We start from the raw sequence: 22,512 nt of genomic DNA, 5'->3' as shown, positions 1-22,512 counted from the left end.
GGCGTTACCTAGCAACCCTGACCAGTTCTCAGCTCATCCCTCATGGTGCATTCAATGAACAAGCCAGCAAAGACAGTTCAGGATGACAAGTCTTTGGATGTTTTTCATGGAGCGATGTGAACAAGAATAGTCTTCCTTGTGGAGGATCTGACGGGTTTGTAGCACCGATTCATCGATGATGTAACACTTCTGACAGTGTTGTGTTTGTTATTGAGGGACGGTGCAGAGCACAATAGGACAGCAGCATGCAACCCTGCTTGTACGGTGTGTGAACTCCTCCCATGTGGGAGTGGCCAACTGTGTGGCAGAGGAATGGCACTGTTAACTACCACTACACCTGCATCAGTCCAGATGGATATACTTTATTGTAGAATATGTAACCTTCAGTTTGGCCTTCAACAATTAGTAGTAGACAGCTGTCAATTCCAGGGGATCATGGGTTTGTGCCTCTGGTGTACTATGTCCTCTTCAGGTGCAAGCCTGGGTGGGAAGATATGAAGAACCGGCTGTTGCCCATGCAGTGGGTTCCCCTCTCCACGTCACTGATGAAGTCTAAGGGAAGGGCAAGAGCCGAGACAGCTTCACACCAGCATTGTTGCAGAGGTTGCCAATGTGAAGTTGTAAAGAGCATCAAACTGCCTAAGGGACCCTGGCTCCAGATTTCTTCCTCGGTGTATACTCCCGAAGTCTTTCTGTTCTAATCTGAATATTTGATCCCTCCTCTAAGTTCAAGTCCTCTGTCCCATGTTTTATTTCCAGGGCATCTGGTGACGAATGTATCTGTTCCTCTCCTCCGTTGTCTCTACCTTGGCTCAGAGGAGGGCAAAGGTTGCCCCTTAACCCACACTTCTTGATGTTGAATATGAAGTGAACATATTCAATTATATTGAATTATATTTCAGCTCTGGGCGAAAACTGTAAGTGGTTGCCCAAATCATTGAGGGATCAACTGTTCCTTTATCCTCATCATTGTCGATTGCCTGAAAGATAAATCTAAGAGTCAGTAAGACGGAAGAGCTGATTGTGGACTTCAGGAAGGTTTAGATGAAGGAACACCCACTGATCATCATAGAGGGCTCAGAATTGGAGAGAGTAAGCATCTTCTAGCTCCTGGATATCAAGATCTCTAAGGACCTAACTTGGTCCCAACAGATTGTTGCAGATATAAAGAAGGCAAGACAGCATCTATACTTCATTAGGAGTTCGAAGAGATTTGGTATGTCAACCAAAACACTCAAAAACTCTTACAGATGTACTGTGCAGTACGTTCGGACAGGCTGCGTCAGTCAGGTATGGGGGCTGTGGTGGTGGTGGGGGCTACAGCATAGGATTGGAAGAAGCTGCAGAGGGTTGTATATTTAGTTGGCTCCATGTTGGGTGCTGTGCTACAAAGTACCCAGGACATCTTCAAGGAACGGTGTCTCAGAAAGACAGCATCCATTATTAAAGATCTCTAGCACCCAGGGCATGCCCTCTTATAACTGTTGCCATCAGGTAGGAGGTACAGAAGCCTGAAGGCACACACTCAGTGATTCAGGAACAGCTTTCTTCCCTCTGTCATCTGTTTTCTAAATGGACACTGAGCCTGTGAACACTATTTCACTTGTTTAATGTACATTATTACTGTTTTTGCACAATTTTTAATTTGTTCAATATAGGTATTGATTACATTATTATTATTATTATTATTATTTCTTCTATATTATGTATTGTCTTGAACTGCTGCTGCTAAGTAAACAAATTTCACGACACATGCCGGTGATAATAAACCTGATTCTGATTTATCATCTCCACCCAGAGCATCCCATTGACAATGTGCCCATGGATCTCCGCTTCCAGAGCGAACCTCTCCTAGGGGTTAATATACCACATACTGATTTATCTGGAGCTGTCTGGATTTGACAGACTGATGGACTGCCTCTGTGTATCCAGAAATACCGGCCACGTGACAGATGCACTGCCACCTGACTGGTCGGAGGACACACAACATGCCAATCAACATTTGGTCCCTTCCAACTAATCAATGCACACCTAAATTATTGGTCACCTTAATTGGAATATCTCGCCCAGACCCATGTTGTAAAAGGTGAGATTTGCCCTTGGCTCGCCCTCTCTTCAAGGGGGATAGCTGTTGTAGTGCTTTTCCCTTGTTCTTTGTTTGTGTAACCGTACCCTGTCCCCACACCGCTTCCTGTGTATTGTAGTTGCTTGGGTTGACCCGACTTCCCCTTGTAAATAAATTCCTTATTATTAAAACTGTGTGTGTCCAGGCCTCTACTGTTGAATCTCAAAGAACCAGTTAATTTCCATCACAACACTTGGCGCTGTAGAGCAGGGTCTCATTGGTTTTGGCTGGACACAAGCACGGGATAATGTTCTGGAATAATGGGAAGAAAGCCAGTGCAGGCACCCAGGATAAGATGCCCTGGTGGGCTGATGAAAGGGAGGGATTTGAGAGTCTGGCCGGCATGCTGACAGACCACGGAAAACCAGTGGACTGGTCTGAGCAGTTAGAGCCCCGTGGAGAGAAGCTGGGCCATCATGTGGTCTCCCTCCTGAAGGAATCAGGGTTTCCCAAAGCCAAGAGGAGTCAAAGGGGTGCCTTCTGGTTGTTGGCGTCCCTGCTGAGACGCCAGGTTAGAATTACTGATCACCTGCAGCACTTGTGTGGTCGGAAGGACAGGGAAATTGAAGACCTCAGTCAGCGTTGTTGCAGGCTGAAGGAAGCAGCACAAGCTGCCCAGGCCCGGGCCAATGACCTTAAAGTTAGGGGAACTGAACTTGCCTGTCGCCTCATAAAACTTCAGCAGGCCAGGGCAGCCCGTCGGTCTGGCTGGCAGCCGGACCCATTAAAGATTCGAGCCTTAGTCCAGTGTGGCGACAAGCTGGACGCATGGCTGGGGGATGGGGACATCTGGCTGGATAATGACCACGAGGGGGTGCCCGAGGAACCAAGGTCCCACAACCACCCTTCCCCCTTCTCACCCGAGCTCCAACATGCCCGACCCGTCACCACGCGGTCCCAGGTTCACCGCAGGGAGGAAGGGAACGAGAGGGAGACGGCCTGACCTTCCCCTAGTCACTCCGAGACCACGGAGACACGGGACTTCTCCCCCAAGGAGCTGACCCAGTTGGCGGATCACTCCCGCCAACGACCAGGCGAGAACCTCGCGGCCTGGCTTCTCCGGCTCTGGGTCGAGGGGGGCCCAACCTCAGCCTTTCCCATCAGGAGGCAAGCGCCCTGGGAAGCCCCTCTGACCAGCAGAGCATAAACAATGCGCTGCAGGCGCCACTGGCAGAAATCGCGACGGCACAACCCTGTGGGATCGGGTAGTGACTGCGGCACGAGCTCGGTATCCCACACTTCTGGAGTGGGATCTACACGGGCGCCCGCAATGGGGTACGGTCAGTGAGGGCACCCGGGTTATCAGGGAATGGGCACTAGTCAACGGCATCTATCAAGGTGCCTGCCACCGTAACTTCCTTGAAAACACACGAGTGACCGGTGCCTTAGCGGGATAATTGGTCACTACCGCACGCCCCGATCTGAAGTCTGTAATCCTGCTCCTCATGGCACCAGCTTGCGGTAGGACCGTACGGGATGCCATCACCCTCCTGGAGGGATTAGAATATTGCAGCGGGGGTGCACCTACACAGGTCTGGAAGACCGAGACAAGGGCCATAGACACTATCCCTCTCAGATATACACGCAGGCAGCAGTACACGGACCTGCTGCGTGCAGGGGTGGATCGTAATCAGATAGATGGCATCCCCAGCCCAACCTATATGGCCTGTGGAAGGAGCATTGCAGGGGGAAGACTACTTACAAAAAGACCACCCACACCGAGCCACCCTCCGCGCCTCCCCTGCCTGAAACTGTCTCGAAGGCCCTCAAAGCAGAACTCAGACAGCTCGTCAGGCAGGAAATGTCCCACTCCACCAGCAAAGTGCCTCACCCCCGGCGTGGCAGCCCTCTTCCCCCTCCTCCCATAGGATGAAGGATGCGCCCCCGGCGCATTTGCTCTCTCGCCTTTTCCCGCCCGGGGAACCTGAGGCCACATATACCCGTCACAGTACATTGGGGAAAGGGAAACACACAGAAGTGGATGGCGCTTGTCGACACAGGCGCCCAGCACACGATTATCCCAGGCAATCCTGCCTTATGGGGGGGGGGGGTGTACGGACATGCAGATAGAGGGATTGGGGGGGCTCCCTGTTACCAGCTAGGGAGGTCACCCTTCGCCTAGCTATAGGCAACCATTCTCCCAGACGTGTACAAGTCCTTATTGCCTCCTCCCTGGAATGTATCCTCGGGATCAATGGTTTAAAGGGACAATCTCTTGAAACAAACAGGGGCAAGTTCACCTTCGGCATCGAGCGAGCCAATATTGTCGTCGGGGCGGCAATGTGGGAGCCAATTGCTATTCCCGCTCCCTCCAAGATCATCTGTAACAGTCAGTACAGAGTGCCGGTGCGGGGCGCCAAGAAATCGCAGACTCCATTCAAGCCCTGTTACGGGAAGGAATTATTAGAACCGCTGCCTCGCCTTTCGATAGCCCCATTTGACCCGTCCGTAAGCGGAACGGCTCCTGGCGGATGACCGTTGATTATGGGCAATTGAACAAGGATGCACCCCGCCCCGCCACCGCTGTACCTGACATTGTCACCCTTATTGCAGACATCGCAGGCCGTCCCCATAAACCCTGGTATGCTGTTGTCGATTTAGCGAACGCATTTTTCTCGATTCCCCTGCACTCAGATAGCCAAGAACAGTTTGCCTTTACTTGGGATAGTAGACAATACACGTTTTGTCGCCTGCCGCAAGGCTACATTCATAGCCCCACAATCTGCCATGGCCTTGTCTCCCGCGAATTACACAACATCCAATTCCCACCGGAGATTTCGATTGCCCTTTATATAGACGGTATCCTTCTCCAAGGCCCTTCTGAGACCATTGTTTCACAGGCCCTTCACATGCTAATTGAATCCCTCGGGGGACGGGGCTGGGCCGTTAATATGGAAAGAATACAGGGCCCCAGCCAGGGTGTCATTTTCCTTGGAGTACAATGGAACTCCGGGCACAGAAGCATACCCGATCCCGCCAAAAATAAAATGTTATATTTTGCCGTCGCCTCGAATAAAACTGACACACAGAGATTCGTGGGATTCCTGGGCTTAATAATAATAAGTCCTGGATGCTGTTGGTGAGAACGACCGATCGGGGTGAGCCACGGTGGCAGGCACTCTGGCACTGAGTCTGACCCTGTGGTGCAGAAGGATGGGATGGAGAAGAGGAGAGCTGCCGTCATTGGAGTCTCTATAGTCAGGGGAGCAGACAAGAGATTTTGTTGACGTGAGTAGGTTATCCAGAGATACCGGCCATGTGACAGATGCACTGCCACCTGGCTGGTCGGAGGACACACCACACGCCAATCAACATTTGGTCCTCCCAACTAATCAACGCACATCTAAATTATTGGTCCCCTTAATTGGATTATCTTGCCCAGCCCCATGCTATAAAAGGTGAGACTTGCGCCTGGCTCGGTCTCTCTTACAGAGCACCTCATTGAAGGTAAGTGCATTGATTTATGTTTGGGAAGGTCTATCGTTTGTCCTGGTAAGGGAGCCGCAGCTATCCAAGGTCAAGTGGGATAGCTGTCGTAGTGCTTTCACCTTGTTCTTTGTTTGTGTAACCGTACCCTGTCCCCACACAGCTTCCTGTGTATTGTAGTTGCTTGTGTTGACCCAACTTTCCCCTGTAAATAAATTCCTTATTATTAAATCTGTGTGTGTCCAGGCCTCTACTGTTGAGACTCAAAGAACCAGTTATTTTCCATCACAACACTTGGCGCTGCGGGCAGGGTCACATCGATTTTGGCTGGACACAAGCACAGGGGATAATGTTCTGGAATAATGGGAAGAAAGCCAGTGCAGGCACCCAGGATAAGATCCCCCGATGGGCTGATGAAAGGGAGGGATTTGAGAGTCTGGCCAGCATGCTGGCAGATCACGGAAAACCAGTGGACTGGTCTGAGCAGTTAGAGCCCCGTGGAGAGAAGCTGGGCCATCATGTGGTCTCCCTCCTGAAGGAATCAGGGTTCCCCAAAGCCAAGAGGAGTCAAAGGGGTGCCTTCTGGTTATTTGCGTCCCTGCTGAGATGCCAGGTTAGAATTACTGATCACCTGCAGCACTTGTGTAGTCGTAAGGGCAGGGAAATTGAAGACCTCAATCAGCGTTGTTGCACGCTGAAGGAAGGGCAGGGCAGCCCGTCGGTCTGTCTGACAGCCGGACCCATTAAAGCCTCGAGCCTTAGTCCAGTGCGGCGACAAGATGGACACATGGCTAGGGGATGGGGACATCTGGCTGGATAGTGACGAAGAGGGGGTGCCCGAGGAGCCGTCCCACAACCACCCTTCCCCCTTCTCACCCGAGTTCCAACATGCCTGACTCGTCACCACGCGGTCCCAGGTTCACCCCAGGGTGGAAGGGAACGAGGGGGAGACGCCTGGACCTTCTCCTTGTCACTCCGAGACCACAGAGACCCGGGACTTCTCCCCCAAGGAGCTGACCCAACTGGCGTATCGGTACTGCCAACGACCAGGCGAGCAGCTGGCCGCCTGGCTGCTCCGGCTGTTGGGGGGCCCCAACCTCAGCCTCTCCCATCAGGAGGCAAGCGCCCTGGGAAGCCTCTCTGACCAGCAGAGCATAAACAATGCGCTGCGGGCGCTACAAGCAGAAATCCTCGACGGCATTATCTTGTCGGATCAGGTAATGACCGTGGTACGAGCTCGCTGTCCCACACTTCTGGAGTGGGATCTACACGGGCGCACGCAATGGGGTACGGTCAGTGAGGGCACACGGATTATCAGGGAATGGGCACTGGTTAATGGCATCTATCAAGGTGCCTGCGACCGTAACTTCCTTGAAAACACACGAGTGACTGGTGCCCGAGCGGGATACTTAGTCACTACCGCGCGCCCCGATCTGAAGTCTGTAATCCTGCCCCTCATCACACCAGCCAGCGGTAGGACATACGGGATGCCATCACCCTCTTGGAGGGATTAGAATATATGCAGAGCGGGGCACCTGCTCAGGTCCGCAAGCCCGAGATAAGGGCCCTAGATACTATCCCTCCCCTCCCTGCTGCGTGCAGGGGTGGATCGTAATAATATAGATGGGATCCCCACCCCCAACCTATATGCCCTGTGGAAGGAGCATTGCAGGGGGAAGACCAGTTACAAAAAGACCGCCAGGCCAGACCATGCCCACATCAAGCCACCCTCCGCGCCTCCCTTACCTGAAACTGTCTCGAAGGCCCTCAAAGCAGAATTCAGACAGCTCGTCAGGCAGGAAATGTCCCACCTCCACCAGCAAAGTGCCTTACCCCTACCGTGGCAGCCCCCTTCCACCCCCCCATAGGATGAAGGCCAGGGCCTCCGGCACATTTGCCCTGTCGCCCTTTCCCACCCGGGGGACATGAGGACACATACACCCGTCACAGTACATTGGGGAAAGGAAAACACACAGAGGTGGATGGCGCTTGTCGACACAGGCGCCCAGCACACAATTATCCCAGGCAATCCTGCCTCATGGAGGGGTACGGACATGCAGGTAGAGGGATTGGGGGGCTCCCTTTTACCCACTAGGGAGGTTACCCTTCGCCTCGCCATAGGCAACCATTCCCCCAGACGTGTACAAGTCCATATTGCCTCTTCCCCGGAATGTATCCTCGGGGTCAATGTTTTAAAGGGACAATCACTTAAAACAAACAGGGGCAAGTTCACCTTCGTCGGGGCGGCTAAGTGGGAGCCAATTGTTATTCTCCCCCCCCCTCCAAGATCATCTGTAGCAGTCAGTACAGAGTGCCGGTGGGGGGCGCCAAGAAATCGCAGACTCCATTCAAGCCCTGTTACGAGAGGGAATTATTAGAACCGCTGCCTCGCCTTTCAATAGCCCCAATTGGCCCGTCCGAATGAAAAACGGCTACTGGCGGATGACCGTTGATTATGGGCAGTTGAACAAGGCTGCACCGCCCCCCCCCCCCCGTCGCTGCTGTGCCTGACATTGTCACCCTTATTGAAGACATCGCAGGTCGTCCCCATAAACCCTGGTACGCTGTTGTCGATTTAGCGAACGCATTTTTCTCGATTCCCCTGAATTCAGATTGCCAAGGCCAGTTTGCCTTTACTTGGGATAGCAGACAATACACAATTTGTCGCCTGCCTCAAGGGTACATTCACAGCACTACTATCTGACATGGCCTTGCCTCCCGCGAGTTACACAACATCCAATTCCCACCGGAGATTTCGATTGCCCATTATATAGACGGTATCCTTCTCCAAGGTCCTTCTGAGACCATTGTGTCAAAAGGCCCTTCACATGTTAATCGCATCTCTCAGGGGACGGGGTTGGGTCATTAATATGGAAAAGATACAGGGCCCCAGCCAGGGTGTCATTTTCCTCGGAGTACAATGGACCTCCGGGCACAGAAGCATACCCGATGCCGCCAAAAATAAAATTTTAAATTTTGCCGTCCCTTCGACTGACACACAGAGATTCGCTGGGCTCCTGGGCTTTTGGCGGGAGCAGATACCCCACTTGACCATGCTTCTCCGGCCGCTCTATAGGATCTCCAGGAAAAAATCCACATTTCTTTGGGGGCCAGCGGAACAGGCTGCCTTTGATACGGCGAAACTAGCGGTGAAACAAGCCATGCCACTTACTTCCCGCCAGGGAGGTCTGCCTTTTGAGTTACAGCTCCCAGCGAGCGAGACGGTCGCCGAGTGGAGCCTCTGGCAGAAGACCCCAGGGCGTAGAGTCCCCCTCGGTTTCTGGACTAAGTCCCTACCTGAAGCGGCAGTGCGCTACAGCCCCTTCGAGCGCCAGCTGCTAGCCTGCTACCTGGCGCTCCTCACCACAGAACACCAAACAGGCACCGACCCTGTCGTCCTTCGCCCCCATCTCCCCATAATGCGATGGGTCAAGTCCCCCGATTCTACCCACAAGGAGGGCCGTGCCCAGAGGTCTTCCATTGTCAAGTGGAAGTGGTACACTGCGAACCAGGCTGAGCCCAATCCTGAAGGGGTCAGCCGCCACCATGAACAAGTAATGGCTTTCCCCCAGTCCCAGGACCCTGCCCCGGACATCCCCGAGGCACAATCCTCCCCAGCATGTTGGAGTCAACCCTTCGATTCCCTCGACCCCGACAGCAAACTGCACGCCTGGTTCACAGACGGCTCCAGCCGCTGGAAAGGGGGTAAACAATTTTGGAAAGCGGCAACATTTCATCCCGCCACAGGTAGAATTTTAACCACCGAGGGAAAGGGGGATTCTAGTCAACTTGTCGAGCTGGCGGCAGTAGACCTCACCCTTCAAAACACTACCGGACCAGTCCACATCTATACTGACTCCTGGACATTAGCTAACGGCATTGCAGTGTGGATGGCCCGGTGGCAAGTCATGAGGTGGGAAATACACGGACGTTCCCTCTGGGGACAGCATCACTGGCGTTTCATTTGGGACCAGGTTACCCACAGAAAAATTTCTGTCCACCATGTGGATGCCCATACCCGGAAAGATAATGAAGAGGCAACGTTTAAAGCTGCTGTGGACCAGGCTGCCCAAGTATCATCTGCCACCACTTCCACCCCTGACACAGAACACAGTGCACTAGCTGCGTGGGCACACCGCAAATGTGGCCACTTAGGGGCCGATGGCACGCGGCGCTGGGCTGAGCAATTCGGTGTCGCCTTGACACTCGATCAATGTAAAACATCTGTAGATAACTGCCCCATCTGCCAGCAAGTCAAGCCACGGGACAGGCCGATAGGACCACCGGGCCATATCCGTCGCGGCACGGGAGCGGGTCAAGTATGGCAAATCGACTATATTGGACCGCTCCCGCGACAGAATAAGAAGCAGTATGACCTCACGATGGTGGACATATACTCGGGTGTCCTGGTGGCGGTGCCCTGTGAGAGGGCCGACCAGAACGGCACCATCAGTGGATTACAGCACCTCTCCTCTCACTATGGGGTCCCATGGGAGGTACAATCCGATCAGGGCTCACACTTTGCTGTGACCAAAGCCCAGACCTGGGCGGCTGAGGCGGGGATCTCGTGGCTGTTCCATATACCCGACCACCCCAGGCAACGGGCTTAATTGAATGAATGAACGGCCTGCTCAAGTAAAAAATCCGCACTCTGACACCCTCTCGCACGCTGCAGGGGTGGCTAAGAGTCCTTCAGCAGGCCGTCGACCAGTTAAACACACGGCCCACTAGCCAAGGGGGATCCCCACTGGCTCGTCACCTGGCACAGTCCCCATCTACCGACTGGGAATCCACCGAACCCTCCGAGACCGAGGACTCGGGCAGAGTATGGATCTGAAAGCCGCAGAGCCTCCGCAGAAAGGGAAGAATTGTCTCGTGCGGACCGGGGGACACCCGCTGGGTCGCCATTCCGGGCAAATCTGATTTGTCCTGTATACATACCCGCCATTTAACCAGACGGGAATGAGTTTCCTCCTACACCTACCCCCACCCCTCCACCCCCGTCTCCCTCTACAGGACAATAGTGCGACTCGAGTCATCCCTCCTGGTCGCTGCGATGCTCGGCTCCGTGACAGCTGCCAGCACCTTCCTCAGGGTCCCTTACGAGTTTGCCAACAACACCAATAGATCGGACTGCTGGATCTGCTTGCGGGCCCCAGCACACGCTGATGATGCGCTGCCACTCACGCCGATCCCGCTGGATGACATTGAGATGAACTGTTTACACAGACTGTTTGCTCTTGCTGGTTTTGGTATATCTGTTTGGGGGGGGGGGGCTGCTGGCAGTCCCCCACCACTCTCCTCCCCACTACACAACATCTCGTCCCTTGACCCCCGATGGGGTGGGTGCTTCAGGAACTGGTATTCCCCTCCCTTCCCTACAATTTGACCTCCACCCGAGTTCCCACCCTCAGAGTTATTCCACAGCCACTGAGAATACCTAACGAATGCTGGTGCAGACTCCGCAATGCGCACACTTCTAACTTTTCTGTTGGTCACAGCAACCGTCAGCGAAACTGGTACCCGGGTGCCCCGGTGGCCACCGGGACAAGAGGGCCATTACAGAGGCAGAGAGGTTCTGGATGATAGCCTTTCCCAGTTATGGTACGGCCCGGCTGTCCCGGGAGGTGATCTAGATGGCCAGTGTGCTCGAGACTCTGGCCAACGAGACGGCAGTGGCACTGCAACACACGGAGGATGCCCTCAGCCGAATGGCGGCAGAACTGACAGCTGTCAGGATGGTCGCTCTGCAGAACCGAATGGCACTGGACTACCTACTCGCTGCTGATGGAGGAACGTGTGCAGTGGTTGGTAAGGAATGCTGTACCTTTATCCCTGATGAGTCCAGCAACATCACTCACTTGGCCGCTCACATTCGGGACTCGGTGGCTAAAATTCAAAAATCAAGGAACCAGCTCCTCCAGCACAACACCTCATGGGGCAATTGGTGGCCGTTTGGGTCCCTTGGGGGGTGGTGGGCAACTGTCATTCACTGGTCCATCGCACTCATTCCTGTAATCTTAGCCAGTTCTATACTATGTTGCGCATGCCAGCTGATTGAGTGTCTCTGCATTTACTTAGCTGCTCAAAATTGGTTATTTCTGGTATATGCGATTTTGTTTCACCCTCTTAAGTGTGTTGGCTATGTGGTGCGTCTTCCGAGGGGTGGAGTGTATCCAGAGATACCGGCCACGTGACAGATGCACTGCCACCTGGCTGGTCGGAGGACACACCGCATGCCAATCAACATTTGGTCCCTCCCAACTAATCAATGCACACCTAAATTATTGGTCACCTTAATTGGATTATCTCGCCCAGCCCCATGCTTTAAAAGGTGAGACTTACCCTTGGCTCGCCCCCTCTTACAGGCCACCACATTGGAGGTAAGTGCATTGATTTATGCTTGGGAAGGTCTATCGTTTGTCCTGGTAAGGGAACCGCAGCTATCCAAGGTCAAGGGGGATAGCTGCTGTTGTGCTTTTCCCTTGTTCTTTGTTTGTGTAACCGTACCCTGTCCCCACACCACTTCCTGCGTATTGTAGTTGCTTGTGTTGACCCGACTTCCCCTTGTAAATAAATTCCTTATTATTAAAACTGTGTGTGTCCAGGCCTCTACTGTTGAGACTCAAAGAACCAGTTATTTTCCATCACAACACTCTGTCACCGGCATCATCTGGCCCTACAGATCTTGGAGATGTAATGGGCCCGGCTAATATACTGAGATCGTAACCTTCTGTTCGATCTCCAACTCTCGAGGTTTCGTTCACACGTCAGAATCAGCTTTACTCTGCTGTTTCTTCTCTCCCACATTATGGTCTGTGACATAACGGACTTCCTTGGTGTCGATCATTTGCTGTCCCCATTACTCCTATACAAAACCACCTGCTGTCTCGGGCTTGTACTGTGGACTGGTCCCTCACAGTTTCATCGCTGTCTCGTGCAGTTAAATGCTGCGTTTCCCTGCGCTCACCTAGATGTCCAGCATGGTTTCCAGCACTCTTGTCCCTCTGAGAGAAGAAAGAGGAAGTAAATTTGTCAGCTTACAACAGGCCCATTTACAGTTAGAATCAATGCACAAGATCCTCACCACACCTTCTTCACTACCCTGTCTACACGTGTCACCACTTTCAGGCAAATCTGTACTTGTACCCCTCAGACTCTCCGACGTATGACTCTCCCTGGGCCCTGTCATTCACTCTGTATGATCTGCTCTCGTTTAACATCCCAAAACCTGTCACATCACGCTTGTCCAGTTATGGTCCATCTGCCATTCCTTGGCCCACTTTTGCAGCTGGTCTCCACCATATTGTAACTGTGACAACCTTCAGCTGCACCACAGCAATTTTAGTGTCATCCACAGCCTCACTAACAGTCCACCATTTCTTTGTCCCACATTACTATCTTGGCAGCATTGTTTTACTGCGGTCCGATATCTACTCTTGCCCATCTTTTACAGTTTATATATTTGAACGAACTTTTGGTATCCTCTTTAATATTAGTGTCTGGCTTATTTTTGAATTCCATCTTTACGTTAATGACATTTCTGGTTGCTTTCTGTTGGTTTTTAAAAGGTTCCCAAACCTCTAACTTCCTACTAATTCTTACTTTATTCTATGCCCTCTTTTTTGCTTTTATGTTGGCTTTGCCTTCTCCTGTTAGCCATGATTGTTACATTTTCTTCAGAATACTCTTTCCTCTCTGTGATAGGTATATCCTGTGCCTTCCGAATTGCTTCCAGACATTCCAGCCAGCGCTGCTTTGCCGTCATCCCTGCCAACCTCTCTCTCAGGCCTCTGTAATTCCCTTTACTCTACTGTAATACTGATACATTTCCTTTTAGCTTCTCCTTCTCAAACTTAAGGGTGAATTTGATCATATTATGATCATTTGTCCCAGATTCTTTTAACTTAAGATCCCTAATCAATTCTGGTTCATTGCATAATACCGAATCCGGAATAACTGATCCCCCAGTGGGCTCTACCGTGAGCTGGTCTAAAAAGCCGTCTCGTAGGCACTCCAGAAATCCCACAACCCCCCTCCCCCCCAGCCTCCGAGAATCCAGCACCAACCTGATTTTCACAATCTACGTGCATGGTGATATCCCCTCTGAGTGGTAGAGTAACAATGCCCTTTTGACATGCATTTTCTACCTCGTATAATTTGTAGACCACATCCTTACTACTGTTTGCGACTCTATGTAACTATCATTTTACCCTTTTGTTTTAGTTCTATGCACTAATTTCAGCAGCTTCCAACCCAATATCACCTCTTTCTAATGATTTGACTTTATTATTTACCAACAGAGCAATGCCGCCCCTCTGACTCCCTCCCTATCCCTGCAATACAATGTGTGAGCTTCCAGTTCTAATCTTCTTTCAGCCATGATTCAGTCATGCTGACAACATCATACCTGCCCATCTGTAACCGTGTGACAAGTTCATCTACCTTATCCATATTCTGCACGCATTCAAGTGTAACAATTTCAGTTCCGTATTCACCTTTTTTGATTTTGTCTGCCTTTTACATTGGCAGTTCATCCCATTGACTGCAACTTTGCCATATTGTCAGCCTCTCCTCGCTAGGAATCTCGCTACACGTTGCCTCTATTTGTAAACCAACATCAGCACTATCACTCTGGGTCCCATCCCCTTGCAGTCGGTTCACACCCACTCAAACAACACAATGATCATGGAGATTAATATTATTTCAACGGAAACGATGTCCTTCACACAAAAGTTGCAAAGATTCACTGCACTCTGGGTGGGGAAATTTCTCCATATCTCAGTCCTGCTGAACTGACCTTGGATTTTGAGTCTGTGAGACTCCCCAGCCAGGGGAAACATTATTCCTGCCCCTACCCTGCAAATACCCTGTGAGACTGTGTCTGTCTCAGTCAGACTCTGTTATTTCTCTAATTCAGTCTATTGCTCCTGATCTGATTCCCAGTTTTCGTCCGATTCAGTAAATGAGAGATCTACTGTAATTTGGCTGTCTCCACAATAGCTCTACGGCAGACGCAATCTCAATAATTCCTTACAAGTCCTCAGATCACCTGGGAAAAAATCCACAGAACCTGAAAAAAAGTCCATCAGACCCAGTGGGAGGCGAATGATGAAATTGTACAAGCCCTGGCAGAGGAATTTAATACGTATTTAGCTATGGTTGAGATGCCGGAGGATTGTGGGAAAGCTAGTTGTTCGTGGATGGCTACTAGAAGACACCAGGAAATTATAGGCCAGTGAGCCTGACGTCACTACTAGGTAAAATATTGGAAGATATTCTTATGGATATGAAAGACAATGTCTGATTAGGAATAGCCAACAGGGCTCTGAGCATGGTAAGTTGTGTCTAATTAATCTTACAGAGCTTTCCGGAGAGGTTACTAAGAGGATTGATAAAGGAAGTAGAGTGGCGAGTCTGTTGATGTCTATCAACGATCTAGAAGATAATAAGGTAAATTGGATTAACAAAGTTGAGGATGACACCAAGGCTGGAAATGCAGCTGTCGAGGAAAGCCTGTGAAAGATTGTAGCGGGATCTTGGAAATCTGGATAAGTAGGGAAAGATTTACAGATGGAATATAGAGAATGAAGATGCTTTCTGAGCACATATCCTGGGTCAGCTCACAGCGAAGTGAAATTTCTGGAGTGGGCGTTGCATAATGAACCAGATTTAATTACAGTAAAGGAACGTTAAGAGACAATGATCACGATCTGTTAGCACAGAATTCACCCTGCGATCTGAATAGGACGAGCTAAAATTAGACGTGTCAGTATCATAGTGGAATAACGAGAAATTCAGAGGCATCCGAAAGGATCTGCGAAAAGGAAGGGGATGGTAGCAGGGATGGTGGTCCAGCATCAGTGACTGAAGTTTCAGCCAGCAGTTCAGATGGCGCAGCGTAAATTCACCCAGATGAAAAAGTATTTTAAAGCGAAGATCAGGAACCCATGTCTGACCAGAGATTGCAAGGGCAGCATAGTAGCAAAGGACATGGAATATGGCAGGAAATTAGGGGAGTGAGAAGCTTTGAAAAACTGAGACAAAACAACTAAAAAAACAATGAGGGAAAATCAGCTACTAAAATAAACAAGCAGTAACATAAAACAACGATGCCAAAACTATTTTCAGCGAGCTAAAGAGTCAAAAAGACAAGAGTGGATTTTGGATCGTTGGGAAATGATGCTGAAGAGTTAGTGATAGCGGACGAAATCAAAAGGCTTTTCATTCATTCTTTGTTATGTTAGATATCTGTCAGAAATTGGAGAGAGTCGGGGATTGGGCGCAAGATAGTGTTGGCATTATTGCTGAGGAGATAATGTTTGGCAAACTTACGGGTGTACTGAGTGTACTGCGTATGTTAATCAAAATGGATTCTTTGTTAAATGTGAAAAGGCTTCTTTGTAATGCTAACTGGTGAGAGAGTGCTTCTTGCAGAGCATTCTCGAAGCTTGTTTGGGTTATAGTTACTGATAACAGGAATAGTATTCATTTATTAACCAATTGGGATAGATGTTATTCTCTCATGTGGGTCTGTGAGCTGTGATTTGAGCGGACATTTGGGGAGTTGGGAAGGAAAACGCGACGAAGGCAGATGGGTGCTGGAGGCGCTGCTGGTCGATCACCGAGGGTGGTCCCAAGTGCGCGGGTCGTGGACGTTGGAGAAGATCGAAGAGTAGATGGAAGAGCTCCAACGATGTGCACTAATTGACTGAACTCTGATAAGTTCTGGCGCCTTTTTCTTTATTTTCTTTTCTTTCATATATATTGTATCGTCATTAATCACTTAGTTCTAGTAAGATTTATAAAATGTATTCTGTAAACGTACATGGTATCCGCATGATATTGTGCATGTGAGTTTGTATTAGTGTGCACTTCACAGCTTCCACATTTCAAAGGAGGTGCGGTTTGGCGGGTGGACGAATCTTCCCCTAGACATACACCAGCCGATTGCGTAAGCATTACATTTGGGGGGTATCGTCCGGGATTGAATTTTCATACGCTGTCCAAATCGCGCACGTTCAGTAGTGCGCAGATGGATAGAGATAACATTGTAAACTGGTGCAAGTTAGAGGATGTACCGGTGAATTATGCGTGTGTGTTAAGCGGGGTGGATTTCCACATTTCGGATGGTGCGTTAGTGCGGGGGTTGAGTTTGGTCAAAGATATGGGGCCAATAGAACTGGTGGCACGTAGGCGTGGTAAAGAAATGTAGGCTAGCTGGGTGTTGGTTCATACGAGTGCTGACGTCAGGACGTTGGAACTGCCAGTGACGGTCAGCGGCCAGGGGGAGGCGGGGCCATGGGGCTTCCACACCCTCCCGGAGGATGAAGGTGAGGAGACACCGGAGGAGGAGCTATTGACTCCGGGGGGGTGGGAGTGGGAAGGCTTGGACAGGCCCCGCCCCCCAGCTAGAGGGGAGGCGTCCGAGCTGGCAGCCGCCCTTAACTCCCTGGTGGGAGTGGCCGAGAGGCCACGGCTGAAACTGGTGGTATTCTCAGGAGCCACACCTACTCCGGACGGGGAGGTTGTCTATGAGACCTGGAACGAACATACGCCCCTGTTGTTAGAGGTGTGGCCAGGCTCGGATGAGAAGAAGAGACAACGATTGATGGGAAGTTTGAGGGGCGGCCAAAGTAGTCCGGGGGTTGAAAGTTGAACAGCCCTTGGCCATTGTAGGAATATATAGAAGTTTTGGAGGGAGCGTTTGGGATGTCAGGGGATTCCTGGCTGCTTTTAGCAGAGTTTCACCACATGGAGCAACAGAGAAGGGAAAAGCTCTCAGAATACATATTTCGGCTGGAGAGAATGCTTACGTGGTTGCGGCGCCGGGGGGCAGTGAATGCGCACAATGTAGCAAGAGTGAGGATGAGTCAGATATTTAGTGGTTCCCTGGAAGAGCACAAGGTGGCGTGGAGTCTCTGACAGTTCTATAAAAAGAGCCCCCCTCCATCATTCGGGCAGCTGATTAGAGAGGTACGGGAGAAAGAAAGCACATTGGGCCAAAAAAGGGTCTCGGGCGACCGGGAGCAATCCTCAGCGGTACAAAAGGTGGTGGCTGGGTGGAGGACCGCAAACCCAAGGGGTCCTAGGGCAGTAGGGACCCCCCATTTGAGGGGATGGACAGGGAGAGTATCCCCCTGGTACTGTGGGAAAGAGGGGCATTTCCAGCGGGAATGTGAGCGGCCAAGGGTGTGGTACAGCTGTGGGGATGAGGGACACTTTCGGTGGGATTGTGAGACAAGGCGTCCCATGGTGGGCAAGCCCCCGGGCGACTAAGAAGGGAAAGTGTGGGTAAACTTAGAGGAGACTCAGTGACGGATGGACTGGAGTCTCTGGAGGAACATGTTCCCAGAAATCAGCCAGGGGACCACCGAAAGCCCAAGCCTTTATTATGGCTGGGTTGGCGGGACCCTGTTCCAGTGTGTGCCTACGGATAGAGCGAGTTTACGCAAAAGCAATTCTCGACACAGGATCACAGGTTACCTGATTGTACCGGTCGTTCTACAACACATATCTAAAGCACTTGCCAGTAGCCCCATTTGACGGACTGGAGATTTGGAGTGTGAGGGAGGGTGATTATCCGTATGATGGGGACCTGTCAGTGAAACTGGAATTCTCGGGAGGGCGATGTGGCAGTGTCTGAAGCTATTGAGACGTTGGTGTTGGTGTGTCCGGACCCGGTGGAAACAGGTGGCGCTGCCCTTCCGGAGGGGACTGACTCCCTCCTTGTGCAACTGTTCCTGGGAGCCTGTAAGGAGAAGGCGGGGGAGAACTTTCTGGAGACCCTATCGGTACACCCAGTGTTTCGGGCGGTTTTCCAAGAAGTGGGTGACCCCCAAGGGCTGGATCCTGAGTGCAAACGAGGGATGGTGTTGTGTACGCAGGGAAGGCCTAAAGTGATACGACCAGTGGCGATGGCACTAGTGATGGAAACCCGCAGGTTCCCCGGAGTGCCGGCCGGCGAAGCCCTGTTAGTAGACGCCCAGGAAGATCTCGAGGGGGAGACTCCGTTTCCGGCGGGGGTGCTGGTGAGGCCCGAAGTGCAGAGGCCAGCGGTGGTACATGCGAGGCCGATAGTCGTGAGTATCAGGAAAACTACAGAGAGAGAAATCACCTTTAAGAGAGGGATGTCGCTGGCACATTTGTTCCCGGTGATGGTAATGTCTACCGCCCCTGTGAGGCCCACCAAGGGGGAAGGATTGGAAAACAGAGGAAAGCTGACCGCTGAGGCTTTTAACTTTGGGGATTCTCCTGTATCGCCTGAGTGGAAACGCAGGCTGGTGGAGAAGATTTTGGAACTGGAAGATATCTTTTCTCTTGGCAAGTTTGTGTGGGTTGCTCCAAGAGCACTCGCCATACCATCTGAGTGACTGGGGACACCCCATTCAGAGAGAGGTCACGGCGATTGGCCCCTGCAGATGTGGAGGACGTGTGGCAGCACTTGTGGAAGTTGAAGGAAGCTGGAATCATCGCTGACTCCTGAAGGCCCTATGCGTCCCCAATAGTAGTGGCCTGGAAGAGGAACGGAAGGCTATGCATGTGTGTGGACTATAGGACTTTGAATCGGCTCACTGTCCCTGACCAGTATACCATCCTGAGGGTCGAAGACGCGCTGGCCTGTCTGAGTGGAGCGAAGTGGTTTAGTGTGCTGGACTTGAGGAGTGGATATAACCAGATCCCAATGAGTAAGGCCGGTAAAGAGATGACGGCATTTATCTGCCCATTGGGGTTCTTTCAGTTCAATTGAATGCCCAAGGCATATCGGAGGCCCCAGCCACCTTCCAGAGGCTCATGGAGAGGACTGTAGGGGATATAAACCTGCTCGAGGTGCTGGTGTATCTGGACGATCTGATAGTGTTTGGATCTGCTTTGGAGGAACATGAGGAGAGGCTGCTGAACGTGTTAAGTCAGCTTAAGGAGGAAGGGTTGAAACCTTCCCTGGACAAACGCCAGTTCTGTAAGTCGTCGGTCGGCAATGTTGGCCACATAATTTCGCGAAAGGGAGTGGCTACTGATCCGGCTAAGATAGACGCAGTGACTACCTGGCCGAGACCCCAGAAGTTGAGTGCCCTACGCTCGTCTTTGGGGTTCTGTGGGTATTACTGGCGATTCGTGAAAGGATACGTTAAACTGTGACACCCGTTGACCCAGCTATTGTGTGGCTATCCACCTGTGGGGAAGAAAATGAAGGGGGACGGGGGGGGGGGGCAAGACGCAGGAGGATACTGGAACCCAGCGGAGCCTTTTGGATCGAGATAGGATGATAGATATGAAGAGGTGTTCTAATCTCTGTAAAGGGCGCTGACCCAGGCCCCGGTGTTGGCTTTTGCCGATCCCCAGAAGCCAAATGTGCTGCACACTGATGTCAGCCGAGAGGGTCTAGGGTCTGTCCTGTACCAGGAACAGGGCAACACATTGAGACCAGTGGCGTTTTTCAGCCGAAGTTTGTCGCCATCTGAGAGAAACTACCCCACTCAACAAGTTGGAGTTCCTGGCGCTGAAATGGGCGGTGGTGGACAAGTTGAACAACTACCTGTACCAAGCCAAGTTTGAGGTGAGAACGGATAACAATCCTTGCATTTATATCCTGACTTCGGCGAAACTGGATGCCACAGGGCATCGGTGGTTGGCAGCTTTGTTGGTATATGATTTCAGCCTGAAGTATTGGCCGGGAAGCAAGAATGTCGATGCAGATGCTTTCTCACGGTGGGAGCATGGGGAACTGGAGACTGATGAGGAGTGGGAGAGCATTCCTGCCCCTGGAGTGAAAACCATATGTCAGTTTGCTATCACAGTGAAGGCAGAGGGAAAGGCGAGGCGGGAGCGAGCAATGGACCCATTGGAGGCTTTTGATGATGTCCTGCCCCAGGTTTACTGTGACCTGACTGCACTGAAGACTAAACAGTTGCCGGAACTAAGTCCAGGGGAAGTAGCAGCTGCTCAGCGAAATAACCCAGGCATTGGCACTGTGTGGAGAAGGGGGATATGGTGTGGGCAGAGAAGACGAAACACGCTTCAGTGCCTCCATTATTGAAGGAATGGCCTCGGTTAAAGTTGAAGAACCAAGTCTTGTACCAGGTCACATCGCCCCCGGACCACCTCCAGCGTTGGCAGCTGATCATGCCTGAGAAATATTGGAAGACTGTGCTCCAGGCACTTCATAATGATTCTGGGCACTTGGGGGTAGGAAAAGACCCATGGATTACTCAAGGACCTGTTCTACTGGTTCCGGATGAGGGAGGAGGTTGAAGAATACTGTAAGAAGTGCAGTCGTTGCATCAGGAAGAAGACCCTGCCTGCACCAGCAGCTCCTTTGTCGCACTTGCAGAGTGTGGGACCCCTGGACCTGGGGTGTATGGATTTCCTGTCTATTGAGCCAGACACCAGCAACACCGCGAATGTCTTAGTCACCACGGATCATTACACTCGATATGCTCATGTGTTTCCCACTAAGGACCAGAAAGCGACTACAGTGGCGAAGGTGTTATGGGAGAAACACTTTGTTCATTATGGCCTTCCCAGGCAGATTCATAGTGATCAGGGACGGGACTTTGAAAGCTGGCTTATCCATGAATTACTGACTATGCTTGGGGTTGAGAAATCCAGGACCACACCCTATCACCCACAGGGTGATCCTCAGCCCAAGAGGTTTAACCGGACCCTGTTGGATATGCTCGGGACTCTGCAGATTGGTCGGAAAAGTAAGTGGAGTTGGCACATTGGGCATTTGGTTCACTGTTACAATTGTACTCGCAATGACGCTACAGGGTACTCGCCTTATTGTCTTATGTTCGGGTGGGAAGCAAGGTTGCCCATTGACTTGTGTTTTGGGACTGAGGCGGGTGAAAGTGCTTTTTCTTGCAGACCATTCTCGAAGCTTGTTTGGGTTATAGTTACTGATAACGAGAATTGTATTCATTCGTTAACCAATTGGGATAGATTTTTTTTGTTGTTAGTCTGTGAGCTGTTGTGGCACGGACTTTTGGGGAGTCGAGAAGGAGACCGCAAGGAAGGCGGACAGGTGCTGAAGGCGCTGCTGGTCAATCACCGAGGGTGGTCCCAGGTGTGGAGTGCACAGGGTGTGGAGGTCGGAGAAAATCGAAGAGAGGACAGAGGATTCAATGGTTCAGCTCCAACAATGTGCACTAATTGACTGAACCCTGATAAGTTCTGGCGCCTTTTCTTTCTTTTCTTTCATATATATTATATCGTTATTAATCACTCAGTTCTAGTAAGATTTATAAACTGTATTCTGTAAACGTACATGGTGTGTGGTTTGATATTGTGTGTGTGAGTTTGTGTTAGTGTGAATTTCACAGCATCCACGTATATGAGAGGTGCGTTTTGGCGGGTGGACAAATTTTCACCTAGACATACACCAGCCGATTACGTGAGCATTACATCCCATGCAGGGCCCATAAGGTGCATACACATGAACCAAACTTTGTATATGGAATACTGTTTCATGAGTTTCTAACAGTCAATCTGACCTACTGCTGGAATGACATGTTTCATTACTCATCAAAACCAAAAAGGATTCTGAACAAGTTACAAGTCTGCAATGACCAATTTTCTCTACCCACTGTAACCCTAAAATAATGATAAAGAATTCTACTTCATGTACCGATAAATGACTGATAAGTTATTTCTTTATCATTACCTGCAATTCAGGCACAAAAAAACAGCCACCCCACCATTCCCAGTTAAATTATCTTTTGATCCTTCTGTAAAAATGGTTACCGTATGATAATAATTTTCATTAATGTACTGATAAACCAGCAGACTCTCAGACAGAACAGAATCCAATCGTGTAACCTAAAATCAACTAATGTCATTTGAAAAAACAAAGTGGGGTTACTAAAAAAGCTGCAGTGCTACATATTGTATCACCCAATACACCCATATTCTGAGCTTGATAAGAACCCAGCCATCGAAAACTTAAAACATTCTTCTCTTCA

General features: G+C 50.8%; 1 protein-coding gene across 1 annotated transcript; it reads left to right on the top strand.

The window, feature by feature from the left end:
* The first annotated feature begins 6,712 nt into the window (after nucleotides 1-6,712).
* Nucleotides 6,713-10,325, top strand: LOC132402424 (uncharacterized). The gene is made up of 2 exons (XM_059985281.1): nucleotides 6,713-6,768; nucleotides 8,400-10,325. Exons 1-2 carry the CDS (start codon nucleotides 6,713-6,715, stop codon nucleotides 10,159-10,161), a joined length of 1,818 nt encoding a protein of 605 aa, XP_059841264.1. The 3' UTR covers nucleotides 10,162-10,325.
* The last annotated feature ends 12,187 nt before the right edge of the window (nucleotides 10,326-22,512 follow it).

This window comes from Hypanus sabinus, chromosome 12 (assembly GCF_030144855.1).
Source record: "Hypanus sabinus isolate sHypSab1 chromosome 12, sHypSab1.hap1, whole genome shotgun sequence".
Taxonomy (NCBI): domain Eukaryota; kingdom Metazoa; phylum Chordata; class Chondrichthyes; order Myliobatiformes; family Dasyatidae; genus Hypanus; species Hypanus sabinus.
Note: the sequence above shows the minus strand (reverse complement) of the source record. Positions and strands in the feature narration are given on the sequence as shown.

Excerpts from the sequence above, each read along its gene's own strand:
- LOC132402424 (XM_059985281.1), top strand. The coding sequence starts at position 6,713 with ATGCGCTGCGGGCGCTACAAGCAGAAATCCTCGACGGCATTATCTTGT. Across the intron at positions 6,769-8,399 it reads GCATTATCTTGTCGGATCAG|GGGACGGGGTTGGGTCATTA; the intron begins GTAATGACCGTG and ends CGCATCTCTCAG.